General features: G+C 41.5%; 1 protein-coding gene across 2 annotated transcripts; it reads left to right on the forward strand.

Moving 5' to 3' along the window:
• The first annotated feature begins 460 nt into the window (after positions 1 to 460).
• On the forward strand, positions 461 to 10044 carry mpzl1l (myelin protein zero-like 1 like). Of its 2 annotated transcripts, none has more exons than XM_080530333.1 (6): positions 461 to 563; positions 1525 to 1700; positions 2833 to 3046; positions 3841 to 3958; positions 8854 to 8968; positions 9897 to 10044. In XM_080530333.1, exons 1-6 carry the CDS (start codon positions 491 to 493, stop codon positions 9996 to 9998), a joined length of 798 nt encoding a protein of 265 aa, XP_080386459.1. In that variant the 5' UTR covers positions 461 to 490; the 3' UTR covers positions 9999 to 10044. The 2 variants fall into 2 exon arrangements, with proteins under 2 accessions (XP_080386459.1, XP_080386460.1); XM_080530334.1 differs by having other exon boundaries at positions 8854 to 8959.
• The last annotated feature ends 6148 nt before the right edge of the window (positions 10045 to 16192 follow it).

Raw genomic sequence — 16192 nt, forward strand, 5'->3', positions numbered from 1 at the left:
GAAGTTTTACTACAGTAAAAAGTCATTAACATTTTCTATGACACAGCTCAAGGTTGAAACTCACTTGGGTTAGATACTACAAGTGTTGCTGAGTAGATTGATAGTACATTTCAAGCAAAGCCTTGGAAAAATATGTCTGTACAGTCCATAACTATTGAGTAATTTGGATATTAGAGCAATTTTCTGTTATACACCCTTCAAAACACAAATATTAGTTTGTGATGATTGAATAGGTGTTTCATAAAATAATTAGCACATTGTTTGTGGTTTCTTGATCCATACTGTTTATTTTTAAACACTAAATCGAGTTTAATTTGGGCGCTTTTATTTGGAAGAAATCCTCATTTACAAATAGCAGAAGTAGGTGGGCGGAGCTCCACTAGCGGTGCTGACCGAACATATCTGGTGCAGTGCAGAGCAGCTAAACTAGCCTTCGACTGAAGTAAAAAAAAAAAAAACAGGGAGGGGAAATATTGATGCATTCTCAATTATGGAGTTAAGACTGACAAACTCAGCCTGCAATTGTGTTTTGCTATGTGGACTAACATTATGTGTGATATTCGGTAAGTGCTGGCAATATTATAAAAGACGTTGACAACGGTCGTATCGCGAATATGTTAGCTAACTAAGCCATGCATGCTAACGTAGCTGCCAAATATGCAGTGAACAGACGACAACAGCTAACTAGCTTGTTATGTGGACGATTTATTGTAAACGTGTGAACCGATGCAATTATGTCGAATAACTCGTTATAGCAAGTATTGATGTAATGCTATAAGTGCTAATATAAAGTGATTGCTAGTTAGGTATACTATCCCGTACAATGGGCAATACACACAAAGATAATACAGTTAGCTAGCTATTGGGAACCACTCGTTCCGCTATGGGTGTGAAACGTGTCACGTGATATTGTCATACTGACCTCAAACCATTCGGACTCCTTCGCTTTGGCCCCAAAAAGAAATGGTTGATTTTGGCCATTATACTTAGACCCATTGAATGAAAATGGAATCCCCCAAGTCTACCTTCCCTGACTAAACCAGCTGTATGTATCCAGCAAGGTAGAAAAGTGAATCAGCTTATATACATATCAGAATAGAAAGCTAGCTAGCAAACATTTTTCGAACAGTTATTGAACGAGACTGACTTGGTTTATGATTATGTTGCTCGCTCAGTTTGTGTTGGGTTGAAATTCAAAGGCTTGTTTGGAAAGACTCCAGCTGTTTTATTATTGCATTCTGCTGTGTCAGCAGTTTTTTTCCCCCACTTCTCTCTGATCTAACTCTCTCCAAATAGGGAATATGTCGCCTGACTCTGAAGCAACCTGCTTGACAGTTCTTGCATATGACTCATGATATAAATAGAACCACACAATGTGTCTTTAGACTGTGTTATCTAATAATGACCAAAAACTTGGCATTTAAAGCCTCTAGACTTCTATGCATGTATGAGGGAAGGATTTCTTAAAAATAAATAAATCCAAATTCAGAGTAACAGACTGAACACAGGACCTCTTATCAACAGGTACAAAGCCAACATATGGGATAGATATGCACGCCCCTTCAGAGGTGATCGCGGAGAACGCCACCACGGTGATACTGAAATGTTCCTTCAAGTCAGCAGCGATGGTCAGCAGTAAAGCCACAGTAACCTGGAACTTTCGCCGTGCAGGATCTGACGCATCAAGTTCAGGAATTAGTGTGAGTCCTGTTTTTTGTGTGGGTCTGTGCATGCTCCCAAGAGCTTTTCCTTCAGATCTTTCAGTGTTCTTGCACAAACAGTTTCCTGTTATTATTTTGGCCATGGGGGGTGTGGGGGGGGGGCTAACATGTTTGAGTGGCTCAACAGTGAACTGAGCAGGGTTATGATAAAGGACACTTCCTCCTTACATCCTCTCCTTTTATGTTTGTTCAAACATCAGCTTTGAATCCCTCGCTCCACTGGTCCTCTGTTTCACAGAGATATGTTAAGACTTTTCCATTTAGCCTATATTTTTTTTACATTTAGCATTTAACGCTTTCATCCAAAGTGACTTGCAACAAGTCGATTTGTCTAAAGTAAGTGAATCATCAATCATCATAAGAAAATAGCCTAATTATGCTAGGGCCAGGTGCCATTGGAAGGAAGGAAGGAAGGGAGGGAAGGACTGTGAGTGAAAGCCACAGAGAGCTAAATCATATGAAAAATTATTAATGTGACCCATTATTAAGTGTTGATTTTGCAATGCTGACATTTGCTATGGGAGTAGCTGGAATAAGCCAAAACGTTCAAATGTATTCCTGTTTCCTAGAGACCTAGCTGTCTCCTCCTCCTCTAGAGACCTAGCTGTCTCCTCCTGTAGAGACCTAGCTGTCTCCTCCTCTAGAGACCTAGCTGTCTCCTCCTGTAGAGACCTAGCTGTTTCCTCCTGTAGAGACCTAGCTGTCTCCTCCTCTAGAGACCTAGCTGGCTCATCTTGTCTGTAATTAGCTCTATCCCCTCTCTTAACTCAGTCAGGGAGGAAGTCTCCAACATAACCTCAAAGTTATCTGCCCTGTCATTTTTTAAACAAATTATTTCCGTCTTTCATGGAAATGTTTGAACAAGTTGCCCATCAGGTTGATGAACTGAAAAATGCTTGATAGAGACCCAGGCAAGCATACCGGTACATCAGGAAAGACTGAGGTCTTCTGTTGTAACGCCGGTGTGTGCAGTCATGTTACTTGATCAGGCATACACATCAGCCAAGCCAGTCTTCAATCTTCCTTGTTTCTCCATTTCCTGTTTGTCCATATGTGTGCTCGTCTCAGTCATTGGGCAATTCTGCTGACTCCGTGTTTCTTTTCCCTACAGATTTTCTATTTTAGTGCTGGGACACAGTACTCGGGGAACGTACCACAGTTCGAAGACAGAGTACAATGGGTCGGAGATCTGAACAAAAAAGATGCGTCTATAAAGCTGCTCCACACGCAGTTCAACGACAATGGCACCTACTCGTGTGACGTGAAGAACCCCCCCGACATATCGGGCACACCGTCTCACACTGAGCTCAAGGTGGTTGTGAAAGGTAATACGTCCAGTGGATTCAAAACAACCACGTTTGCATTCTTGAGCAGAGGCACTTGACCCCAAGCAGTGTGCGTGCATGTGCGTGCGCTCTTCACAAGTAACGGAAAGAGGATACATTTAGTCTTATTTCAGCTCTATACTCCAACAGTTCAGATTCTCAGCTTTAATTCAGTGTTTTTAGTTTTTTCACATTGGTTTCACCTTTATGAAATTACAACCCTTTTTATACATCGTCCCCCTATTACAGGCCACCAGACAGAGGTAAATTGGCTTGACAGGTGTTTCTGGTTAGTCAGGTGTGTTCCCTCACACCATTTGTGCAGGGATGAGAGGGCTGTCAATGTCTAGTATTGATTCTAGGCTTTGCTTTTTTATTTTTGGGGGGGAGTCTGCTATTGGTGTCTGTCAACATGTGGACCTTAAAGACGTCAATGAAGGTCAAGGGGAAAAAAACTATCAGAAACATAGCCAAAACCTTAGACTTACCAAAATCAACAGTTTGTTACATCATTAGAAGACAAAGTCTCTGTGAGCTCAGCAATCACACTACTTCTCTACTTTAACCCCAATTGATTGACTTTTTCTAATAGTTATGGAGGGAACTGTACTTGCATGCTATACGTTTCCAATACTCATTGAGAATGACTTGGATTAGCACTGGCCTGAGCTGGAGAATCAGGCTAGTGACATTTGTGTAACCTGAGAACTGAGATTTAACATTTCTAACACACACACACGCTGCAACATATCAATTGTTTGATGACTTGATGCTCATGATGTTTTGCTTTGCAGAAGCTCTTCCTCAAAACAACACTGCTATTATAGTGGGTGCAGTGTGCGGAGCAGTCATTGGCCTCATCCTCATCGCCGTGGTTACCTACCTGATCATAAAGAGGCCAAGAAATACATAGTAAGGTGCACCTTCCATTTTAGCAGGACAGTACAGTAGTTGCACTTATTGTTGTTGTCCATATTATTAGTTCTTCCAATAACATCAACTGTAATGTCTGACCATGCAATGTAGTCAGTATTTAAAAATGTGATGATTAACATCCACACCATTAATAATTGATGTTTCAATCAGACAAAGGCTTTTTGTCACATGGTTCAGACTATTGATTATTCTCTTGTGTGAAGAACACTGTTGAAAACCTGCATGTCGTTAATGGCCGTCGACTGCAGAAACTTGCATCTTGAATATTTACAGCTCCCCCTCTGTCTTCTGCTGAAAGCTCCCCTTGAATGGTGGTCTTCTTTCACTCTGGGATTTCATGGCCTGTTTGGTTGTGGGGCCTGCCTGAAACTTTCTTTCTCCGTTTTAACCTTGGTGTGTTTCTGAGCCAAACAAGCACCCACATTGTCAATCAGCAGACCTTGGCTGGGTTGCACCAACCTTGTTTAAGTTTTAAACCGGTTTAAATCAAGGCTTATCTACTAATCCTGTTGCACCAAACTTTAATCCTAGTTTAAACCTAGTTTAAATCAAGTCTGTTGCACCAGTAATTTTAAACCTAGTTTAAACCTGGATTAGCAATTATATTTAAACCACCCATGGAGGAGGTTTATGTTAGGTTTATTTCAGTTTTAATGACAACATGGCTGCATATCTTTGCTGGATAAGAATAAAGGAAAGAGTTTCTCGCAGGAAAATTCAAGACAGATTAAACCCAAAGAAAAAAAAACATAGACAAGGGTACAGTTATATTTTGAGTACCCTTGTAAATGGGAAATTGTCAGTGTGGAATAGCGCTAATGGTACAGGGTAGAGTGGTAACAACACTGCTCCCTGTTTTATTTTAGACTCAATGCATGACATTGAGCCATGGTCACAGAATCAATCAAGTTTATTGTTACATCCCATTATACAAGTATCTTTTTGGAGTTCACTAGACTAGTCCACAGTGTGCAGAATTGTCAGCAGAGTATCAAAGGTATATAATAATATACCATGCCATCTACCACATCGCCCAAGCCGGCGCAAGCCTACAATCACTCGCAAAAAACTCCGCTAGCACCATCGGTGGTCGGTGAAAAGCCGACGTGACCGCGCAGCACGACTACTGCAGCCCTGTGTGCTTGCCTACACGGCAGCAAAGGGAACTGTGCCTATATAAGTCAGTCCATTCCATACACCTGCCCGTTCACTCCGCTCCTCCACCTCTGCTGGCCGACTGGCCCCACCGCCTCTGCGGGGCTGCAGTAGTCGTGCTGCACGGTCACATCGACCAGCAGAGGTGGACCACCGATGGTGCTAGTGGAGTTTTTTGCGAGTGATTGCCGGGCTGTAGGCTTGCGCCGGCTTGCGCGATGTGGTAGATGGCATGGTATATTATTATACCTTTGACAGGGCTTGACATTAAGCTTTTTCAGGTACTTGTCCTTCGGACAAGTGAACTTATCTTTTACTTGTCCGAGAGCTCAAGTTACTTGTCCAAATCCAAAGATTTTGAAAAAGCAATAATAAGAATAATAATATATTATACTCTCACCGGCCACTTCATTAGGTACACCTTTTCAACTGCTTGTTAACGCAAATATCTAATCAGCCAATCATGTGGCAGCAACTCAATGCATTTAGGCATGTAGACATGGTCAAGACGATCTGCTGAAGTTCAAACCAGCATCAGAATGGGAAATAAAGGTGATTTAAGTGACTTTGAACCTGGCATGGTTGTTGGTGCCAGACGGGCTGTTGCATGATATTATAGTGTCAATATGGACCAAAATCTCTGAGGAATGTTTCCAGCACCTTGTTGAATCTATGCCACAAAGAATTAAGGCAGTTCTGAAGGCAAAAGAGGGGGTCCAACCCCAAGGTGTGCCTAATGAAGTGTCCAGTGTCCAGTGTATGTGTATGCAAATAACACATTTGACTACTATTGATTTGATAATGATGTATCCTTAATTTTCAAATGTATTCAATATTTTGTAATTATTTAAAAACGTAACCCCTAACCCTAACCCTTTTATATTAAGATTGGCCACAAAATGGACGAATATCTAGGAATATTTACAAAAAATGTTTGTAACTATAGTCTCTCCCCAATCGAAGCAATCTTATTTGCTAGCTTTTGGATAGTAGCCTATCCTATATTCAAATTGAGAAATCTATAATTAGTGTCATTCTGAAGTTCGTATTGCGATGTGCTGGTCTTATAACTTCAAACCTAAAATATACGATCGCATCGAACTACATGAAAATAAGCGGCATTGAGAAGAAGCGAATACGCGTTCACGTGAATGGCACTAGTGACAGGAGACCCACAACACTATGGCTGCGTTCGTAAACTCGCTCTGGAATCTGATCAGCACTCATGGAATGCCTTTTGTCCAATCACGTCTTTATGACGTTGAACGCAGTGTGCGCTCTGGCGCTCTGAGCGAATTTCCGAACTATGACGATAACGAACTACGAGAGACTGAAATAGCGAGAATGAGGCGCGGCATCGCTTTGCTTGCTTTTTTTTTTTACTATTCAGATCGGAAGGAGGAATTCATGTTTGCAGATATTAATACATATTGATTTCTTTTTTTGTTTTGACTTGTCCATCGGACAACTGCAGGAGGAAGTCCACTTGTCCGAACATAAAATGTACTTGTCCCGGACAAGCGGACAAGCCTTAATGTCGAGCCCTGCCTTTGACACTCTGCTGACAATTCTGCACACTGTGGATTTGTGAACTCCAAAACGACAGGCCTACTTGTATGTAGGATGTAACAATAAACTTGACTGATTATGTGACCATGGCTCAATGTCATGCATTGAGTCTAATGCGAGCTGCTATGGGGACCCGGTGATGGGCACGGAGGAGAGGGGAGACTTTGGGGAGGTTGAACACCAGACATCCTGCATGAGCTGCAGAGATCTTTTGATACATTTGATAAGTAAGTAAGTAAGCTAGCTAGCTAGCCAGCTATGACTGGAAACAAATTAGTATCCAGTTATGGAATTTATCACCACTTTGGCTGATGTGACGTGGCTTTGTTTGGCTAGTTAACTAGTCACCTCGGTAACATTCGCGTCGCGAAATTAGCATGTTGGCTGTTTTAATATAAAATGGCCTTGCCAACATAAAAGCTTTAGCTGACTAGTGAGCCTGCATCAACCTTAATGCTATTTAAGTGCAAGATGCTATCTATAATTTATCTAGGGCCATATTTATCTAGCCAACATCATGATTTTTTTTTAATCCAAGATGGCGGACAATGTAAATAAATTAATTGTGGTTTAATCCTGTTTTAAACTAGGTTTAACTAATCCTGGATTAAAATGATGTGCAACGTGTCTGTGATTAACTTTAAACCTAGTTTAAGCCTGGATTTACTAAGCCTGGATTAAATCTAAAGAAGTGCATGTACGTGGGGTTAAAATGTGCCACTGCTACTTGCTAATGCCCTTTAACTAATAATGCATTATTGACCTCACGGTGTCGCATTGGGTTAGCTCAAACGGACGCTTCTGGTTTCTAAATGATAGAATAGGAAGTCATGCTAGCTACAAACAGGAAGTGTCAGAGGAAAACTGTAGACATGCTTCTCTTTCCTTAGTCACGGGAGTTAGCATCAGAGTTAGTTTTTCTTTTGCCTAAATCGTCATGTTAGTGATATATTGCATTAGATTCAGATAGAGACCTATTTTTAACCCAGTGTTATAAACTAAACAGCCTACATCTTGACTCAATCTGAAACATCTGAATCTACAACCTGACAACGACCTCAAATAGATCTAAACATTTAGTATATATTCTCAGATGAGACAATCTGGTGATGAGATGTTGACTTGCATCATCTCTTGTTGGCACACACAGCGATTGTTTCCAAAGTGCATTGTCACACATGGCTTGTCATCTAACATACATGTTACTGTCACTTGTCTGTCACGCCTCCACTAGTCATCACTAACCCCCCTCTCCTCTGTCTCACTGGCATCTGCTTTCCCCATTCCCCCCATCCTTCATCTAGAAACACATACCATGGTCTTCGTGTCTCAGGAAATGCAATATTGTAGTTTATGGCGCTTACAAATGTATAGAAATTCAATTCTAGGTATCAGTCGCAAATATATGGTTGAAGAAACGACAAGACAACAGATGCATTTGCTTTTTAGTGTCTGATTCTATCGGGGGAAGAGTACAGAATTAGATTAGCCAAGAGACCTTGTAAAGCGAGAACAAACTGACCATATTCAGGATGTGGTGTGTGATTGGCTTCAGGGGAGTGCCTTGTTTACTGCTCAGTGTGCCACTCACTGACGTTGGTATGATCTGAATGTACACCAGCGGAGGCTGCTGGAGGTGGACATCGGAGGACGAGCTCATTGTCATGCATGGAACAGAATGAGGGATGTTATCAAACCCACCAGCCTCCCCAGGTGTACTCAACACTAATCTCTCAAGTGTTTTGATCAAACCTGGCACTTTTTTTTCCTCTGGTTGGTGAATGCTGTTAATCCACTACTTTATGTATTATCTTATCAGCACTTCAAACAGTATTAGATAAAGAAGTCATTTAAAAAATATATATTTAAGTCAAGTCAGTCCAACTTGAAAAAGAATTTTATTTAGTTACGTGATCTGTAGGACAAAAGGGTATCAGTATTTATATAAGCATATGCATGCCTATTTATTCAGTACAGTTTGTGTAATCCGACCATCTCTCATTGCGTTTTTGTCTGTCTCCCATATGTATGTGTGTCTCTCTCTGTGTGTATGTTTGTGTTTGTAAATGTGTCCATTTCTCTGTGTGCCAACTTTTCCCGAACTGCACAAATTGCTCAAAACCTCTGAATCGTAAACCACAAACTAGCGTCTCCTCTACCGAGCGTGAGAGCACCCTCGTCACGCGCCCGGGAAAGAAGCCTGAGTCCAGTACGGAGGGCTCCAGGTGTAGCAGCCCCTCTGCTCCCATCCAGGTACGAGCTGTGAGTGAAACAACCAACCCGCCACGCAGGGGACACACACCTAAAGAGGGGGGAGAGGTCTACTCAAGTTAAGATGCACCACACACACTCACTACATCAGTGGTGAACGGTCCTCGAGAGCTGAGGGATGTGTCTGCTGTTCATTAAAACTGTGATTGGCTAGAATCAGATGTGTATGTGTTGAACTGAAACACAGACCTACACACCCTTGAGCTCTCCAGGACCAAGGTCGGTGACCACTGGGACTACATGACAAATTCACAAGCATGACATAACACGTCGGTTAATTATGTGCTCAAGTCAAAACGCTGGAATCTTCTAGCATACTCCCATGTCGCCCAGCTGTTGCTGACATACACATGAATAGACGTTTATGTGTGTTAATGAAGATGTTCTTCATTTTCTTGGAAATGTTTGGAGGCTCAGATGCCGTGCTGTTACACTGATATGGTGAAACACATTGATGTTTAATGTCCTAAATAAAATGAGGGCTTGTTTTCTTTGTGCTCCAAATGAGTGGTGGAGTTTTCTGGTAAACTGGCGTGTGGGCTGAGTTCTGCTGATCTCGTGAGGGACTGTCATGAGATGTGCCTCTTTCATTACATTAGAGATGTGCTGGGGCAGATCTGTTGTTTGAAACACACGGTGTCCTGTGGTGTTGTTTGTCAATGTTGTTTTATCTATGGCAAACAATGCTGTCGATGTTGTTTCTACATGTGCATGAATGTTGAGTCTTGTAATCACCCTCAGTGGGGGGGAAAGTACACCCACTAGTTAACACATGCTAGGAAAGCTGTGGAAAATGATACATTTGGCCTACATCATTTAGTAGTTTCACCATCCTTTTTTAACTGAACCAGTGTTACATGTATATGTACTTAACACGTTACACTTTCTTTTCTTTTTCCCCTCTCTCCATTCCCTACAGGGGCCAGTTATCTATGCCCAGTTAGATCACTCAGGCAAGAAGAACCCCAACTCATTCCACAAGATGGAGCCAGTGGTCTACGCTGACATCCGGAAAAACTGAACGCTGTAGAGGAAGTGTTGACCAAAAGGGACAGGCCACCATAGCTCACTGCTCGCTGCTTTGGGATGGGTGGGTTGGGTTTGTTAAATACGGGCTTGAACTGATGCTGTTTGTTTTTTTAACGTTTTATTCTTCCTCTGTCGGAAGCATTCCATGTTCACGTTTCATGACTCGTACGCAGAGGCTTTGTCATGAAAACAACACTCCATTGTACATTAACTGCATGCTTAGGAACTGTAAATAGTTAGGCTTTAGTTGTTCGTTCCAAAATGTATTTTATAGTGATGGTGTTTGCTTCCCCGGGTTGGATATACTGAAGTAGGATATCTACAATGTATCGTTGTTACTCTGCAATTATGTTGCTGTCGTCAGCAAATCTCTCTGTTACACCATAGGTCAGATCTCACTCTGTTACACCATAGGTCAGATCTCACTCTGTTACACCATAGGTCACTCACTACAGCCATAGAAAGCCTCCTGGTAAAATGACTTCTGCAACGCTATTATGTGTTGGTGTAGACTTAAGTATTGTGCAGTAGACTTTAACATTGTGATATCCATTACTAAAACACTGCCTCTTCAAACTAAGCTGTTCCGAAACAACAACTCAAACCAAAATGAAACTTTTTACACCAGTGTTATTGTACAGAAAATATACACTGGTTGCATGTAATTTATTGACTAACCACAACTTCTCAATGAGCATAACACATTTAACACTTTCAGTTTTAGACTTTGGTTGGGTGTGATCATGGGAGACACATTGCCTGAAAGAAATTAATTTTCTGTCTTTTGGAAGCAAAAGGCCAAATACAGCATTTTCTACTAACACTACACAGATGTATCAGTACTTTAAAAGCTTTAAAGCATATTTAAAGTTAGATGTTCATAGTCTTGTATGTTCAAAAGCCACAATTTTCTGTTTCACTGATTTACACTCTAATGAGTTTTGATTCTCTGTGTAAATGCTGTTGGGCTTCAATTTTTCCTTGTATCATTCCTGAATGCAGTACTTTTACCCCGACCAACATTTATGCATATGACTAGTTTATGTAAAATATAGTGCTACTGACTGAAACTCATTCCTTTCTGTTATATGTTGACCAATTTCTTTGTGTTTAAAAAAAAAAAAAAAAAATCTAATAGATTTTGTGAATCATGTTATTTTCGTAGATTGTTTGAGAAGCATGGCTTATGCTTTTTCTGGATGCATAGCCACCCACCATCATGTCTTATACAGCCTTTCAGTCTTAAATGTTTTATGTGTTTTAACTGTATGTTTCTACTGTTGGCAATTTCCTTACTTTGATCTCTTAAGAGTACTATAATATGAGGCATCCTTCCTTTATTTCGAAGCTGCCATCTCCACTAGTCCTGATTTCATAAAAGTTAGTTAAATGTTAATTACCATTCCTAAGAACTCCTGAAAATGCTGGATGCTCTTACTGTATTTTGCTGTCTTTTGCTTGTGCAGTATTAGTAGATTGTGTACGTAGTGATGTACTTTGAATGATGAAAGCTTTTCAATTATGCTCAATCTCATGCTCAAGAAATTAACTTGAAGTTGTAATGAGTGCACACGGTTTACATTTCCCATTCCACTGTCATGATGTCTTAATAAGTGTGAATTTATATTTTTGGCCATTAGGTAGTGATAGTGTGTGTTATTTGGTGCTTGTTCATAATATCTTGCAAATCTGCACTATGTGATTTTATTTTTCTGCTCGGTGTGTCCCGTGCTTCTGTTTGATGTCTTAAAACTGGAATGTAGTACATTTAGTGCCTTTGCATTTCATCTACTAACTTGAACACTTGCTCAATAGAAAAATAAGATCCACTTATTTTCTTCTTTTATTGTACTTTTTTTACATATAGAAAAAATTATGCCTATGTACCTAATTTTATATAAAAGCTTTTCCTGATTAGATGTCTGTCATTTTAATTGACTGTCCAAACAGCCTCTACCAAACAGCCTCTACCAAACAGCCTCTACCAAACAGCCTCTACCAAGCAGCCTCTACCACTGCTTCTACCAAACAGCCTCTACCACAGCTTCTACCAAACAGCCTCTTCCAAACAGCCTCTACCAAACAGCCTCTACCACAGCCTCTACCAAACAGCGCCCTCTACCAATCGGCCTCTACCACAGCTTCTACCAAATAGCCTCTACCACAGCTTCTACCAAACAGCCTCTACCACAGCCTCTACCACAGCTTCTACCAAACAGCCTCTACCACAGCTTCTACCAAACAGCCTCTTCCAAACAGACTCTACCAAACAGCCTCTACCAAACAGCTTCTACCAAACAGCCTCTACCAAACAGCCTCTTCCAAACAGCCTCTACCAAACAGCCTCTACCACAGCTTCTACCAAACAGCCTCTACCAAATAGCCTCTACCAAACAGCCTCTACCACAACCTCTACCAAACAGCCTCTACCATAGCTTCTACCAAACAGCCTCTACCAAACAGCCTCCACCGCAGCCTCTTCCAAATAGCCTCTACCACAGCCTCTACCAAACACAGGGTTCCCAGGGGTGCTTGAAATCCTTGAATGTTTGTGAATTTCAGGGGGAAGAAATCAAGGTCTTAATCGACATGGGTCATTGAAAATGCTTGAATTCCGCCCTCTCTCTCACTCTCTAAAATTTTTTTTTTTAATAATAATAAAAATGGTAAGTTCAAGTAGGAGTCAGGTTGTGCAAAAATGCTACACTGTAACAAGTGTAATAAAGTCGTTAATCCAATACACTATTGGATTAATACAATATTTAAAACAGTAGACAATTTATTGATTTGATTATGAAACTGCTTCTTTTTTATATTTTTTAATTTGAGACATTTTGATTTGTACAGAAGAACGGATATCTGTTTACAGAAATCCTCGATATTGGCGTGTGCACGCAGACATAAAGAGCCCCAAAGAGTCGAAATGAAGATACTACACTCCGCAGCGGTCCTACTTTTTGCGCAGCACTCCTACTTATTGATCTTTATGAAGACAAAAAATAAGATGTAAAATAGTGCAATACTGCCGCAATTAACAAGGCGAGGGAAATGGTTTGGAAAGAAATTGCTGACCGATTAAATGCGTAGGTCATACTAGCCCCAGTTATTGTTATATGTTCATATTTTAATAAATGAATATTTACTACTGTGGTGATATCAGCAGCAGGCTACATGCTGTCATATTGTCACGATGCCATAGTGGTATTGACTGCTGCCATAGTATTTATTCGTCATTTTAAGACGGTGGTTCAAATCCCTCTTCTGACACACTTTTAACTGCATTTCGTTGTCTGAATCTAATCTAAAAAAAAAGTATGTAGGCTATAAAATGATGGTGCTGGCTAATTTACAAGAACTGACACGATTACAATGGTGTTTGAAGCCTTTCTGAGTAGTAAATTATGTTCGTCTAACTGGACCCTGGATTTGGCATAGATTAATTTTTCTTATGATTACTGATGGATAGATGATTCACTTAGAAATATATATATATATTGTAAATCGATTTGCATGAAGGCTTCGGTTAAATGTAAACAATTAAAATTACATTAAATCAAGTATCAAACCATGAACCTTTGGACCTCTAGCTGGCTGCCTTAACCCCCTGTGCCAACCACACCACTGTGAAGATTGCAATGCAAGTTGATAGACATACCTATTTTTTTTTTTACACTTTTTTATTATTTATCTATCTATCTATCACACTTTCAAAATATCAAGTTATCTATCACACAATCAAACTATCTATCGATCACACTTTCAAAATATCTAATTATTTATCTATCACACAGTCAAACTATCTATCTATCTCGTAAAAAGTGGGAACTAATATTTCCTAAAAGACACTTGACGGAACTGTCGTTCGGGATGTAGTTTCCGCCTGTGAGACATTTTTGATGCATGCATTACCTAAACCAGCCTGTAAACCTGGTTTGCTCAGAAGGATTGGTTGCATAGCAACCAAACAGCGAATTATTTGAGCCACATTGATGGAACCGAACGCAAGCTGAAATTAGCGCCCGGATCTGATTTAAACCTGGATCAGAGTTAATCCCGCATCGTGGAATAGGGCCCAGGAATTTAAAAAAGAACCACCGATCATTTATCAGTGTACACAGTGGAGCTTCTGGCAATTTTGACAGCATTGGAATGGTTGTTAGAGAACAGGGTAAATAATGAATGTTGTAGTGTCTTAGCTTCTATTATATACTGTAGAATAAAGACAGAGAGGTGCTACGTTTGGTTTACAGCTTTAGTGGTTAGAACTCGGTATAACAACAAGAATGCGACCAGGCGCACACAATGACGTAGGCTCTTAAAGGAGCCTAGAACATAACACTCCTCCCTTCTACAATTTAAGTTGTATCTAGACAAATAACACAATACATTCTGCACATTCTCTTTAACATAACTAGGTTGACCTAACTAGTCCAGGGCCTCTTTACTTGAACATAACTAGTCGAGGGCCTCTTTATTTAGGGCTTTATAAGTCCAGTTTTTCTGGTGGGTTGCGTACTCTCTCTGGATATCGCTTGTAGGCCGCTGGTGGCTCCTGTGGTGGCTGTACCACAGTCTCTGAACCGTCTCTTATCCTTGTCTCATGCCCTGAATCTCCATCGCCTACATCCGTATCTTCTTGGATGCCCATCGGCTGTGCTGTGTCTGCCTTCTCTGTAGTTCTGCAGTGTCCCTGCTCCATTGTTGGCTGTACAGGTGTTTTTGTCGGTGCTGTTTGTTCTCCAGTCGAATGCATCTGATCAATGTGCCGTCGCCACACCATGCTTGGTCCCACCTGTACTTCATAGCTTCGGGGGCCTGTCTGTGCTTGCACTATCCCACATGCCCACTTCCCACCCCGCCGATAGTCTCTCACCATGACTTCCTGTCCTGTAGCGATTTGACGCTCCCGTCCGCCATGCAGCATCCTTGCCTGTTTGTTCAAGACTTCATCGCGTCTGTTTGGCTTCATGAGATCTAGGCGTGTGCGCAGAGTGCGCCCAAACATCAAGACCGCTGGGCTTTCACTTGTGGTGGCATGTGGCGTGTTCCGGTATGCTGACAAGAACCGGGCCAGTCTAGTCTGCAGCGTTCCTCCATCCTCAGTGTTTCCTCCAGGAATTTTTACAATGGTGGCGGGTAGTGCTGACCGCGCGCGTGCACGCGCATGAAACGCGCACGCGCGCTCAAAACAACGACGTAATTTCAGCCAAAACTCGAGGACGGCCCAAAAAAATAAAATGTTTTCCTGTACTTCTCCCGTGTGTCTCTTATTGTCTGTGTCTGCATGTTTTTCCAGCATGTAATTCCGTTGTCAATAAAAACAAAAACACTGATCTGACGGTTTTTTTCACAACGTTATTACTTGTCACTTTAAGCCCAGGAGGGAGTTAGCGATTAGCGATGTTTAGCTTAGCTTAGTTTAACAGAAGTATCTTCACTTTTAACATGACTTCCCGTGGTCGTAGAGGGCTGGTCGACGGCTTAAAATGACCGTGTAGACCTGTAGACCTTATCCAGCTATAGTCTTGTGTTTCTACCCCGGGCATAGCCGGTGTTATTCACGGACAAACACTCCTGTTAGAGTGGTTCTAGTACACTGGACATAGGTAACACATAGAGAGGCTTCTCCTCTCTCTCTCCATCCTACACTACACTACACTACGCATCCTATACTACACTACACTACGCTAGCTCGCGGTGTTCGGGTGACAGCCAGGGCGCGTTCGTAAATACGCTCTGGAAATCTGATCAGCACTCACGGAATGCCTCTTGTCCAATCAAATGACTTGGTCCCTTTATGACGTTGAACCCAGTGTGCGCTCCGGGGCTCTCAGAGCGAATTTACGAACGCAGCCTCAAGTTCAATACTCGCGACACACACGGACTGGTCCAGTTTCAGCGCTTGTGGGTGTGTCTAGCGCTGTGAAGGTCTGAAAAGCGGCCTAAATCTTTTTTTTTTTTTTGGGTTGAGAAATCTGAATGGTGGCGGAGGAAATTCCATCGTGGCGGTCCGCCACGATGAAATGCATGTAGAGGAAACACTGATCCTGTCTGGATGCTCTGAGTCCCTGTTTGAGGGTCTGTACAAACCTCTCTGCTAACCCATTTGTGGCTGGGTGGAATGGAGCTGAGGTTGTGTGTTTGATCCCGTTTACCGCCATGAATTCTGCAAATTCTTCACTAGCA

The sequence above is a fragment of the Nansenia antarctica genome (assembly GCF_963989245.1).
Source record: "Nansenia antarctica genome assembly, chromosome: 4".
Classification (NCBI taxonomy): domain Eukaryota; kingdom Metazoa; phylum Chordata; class Actinopteri; order Argentiniformes; family Microstomatidae; genus Nansenia; species Nansenia antarctica.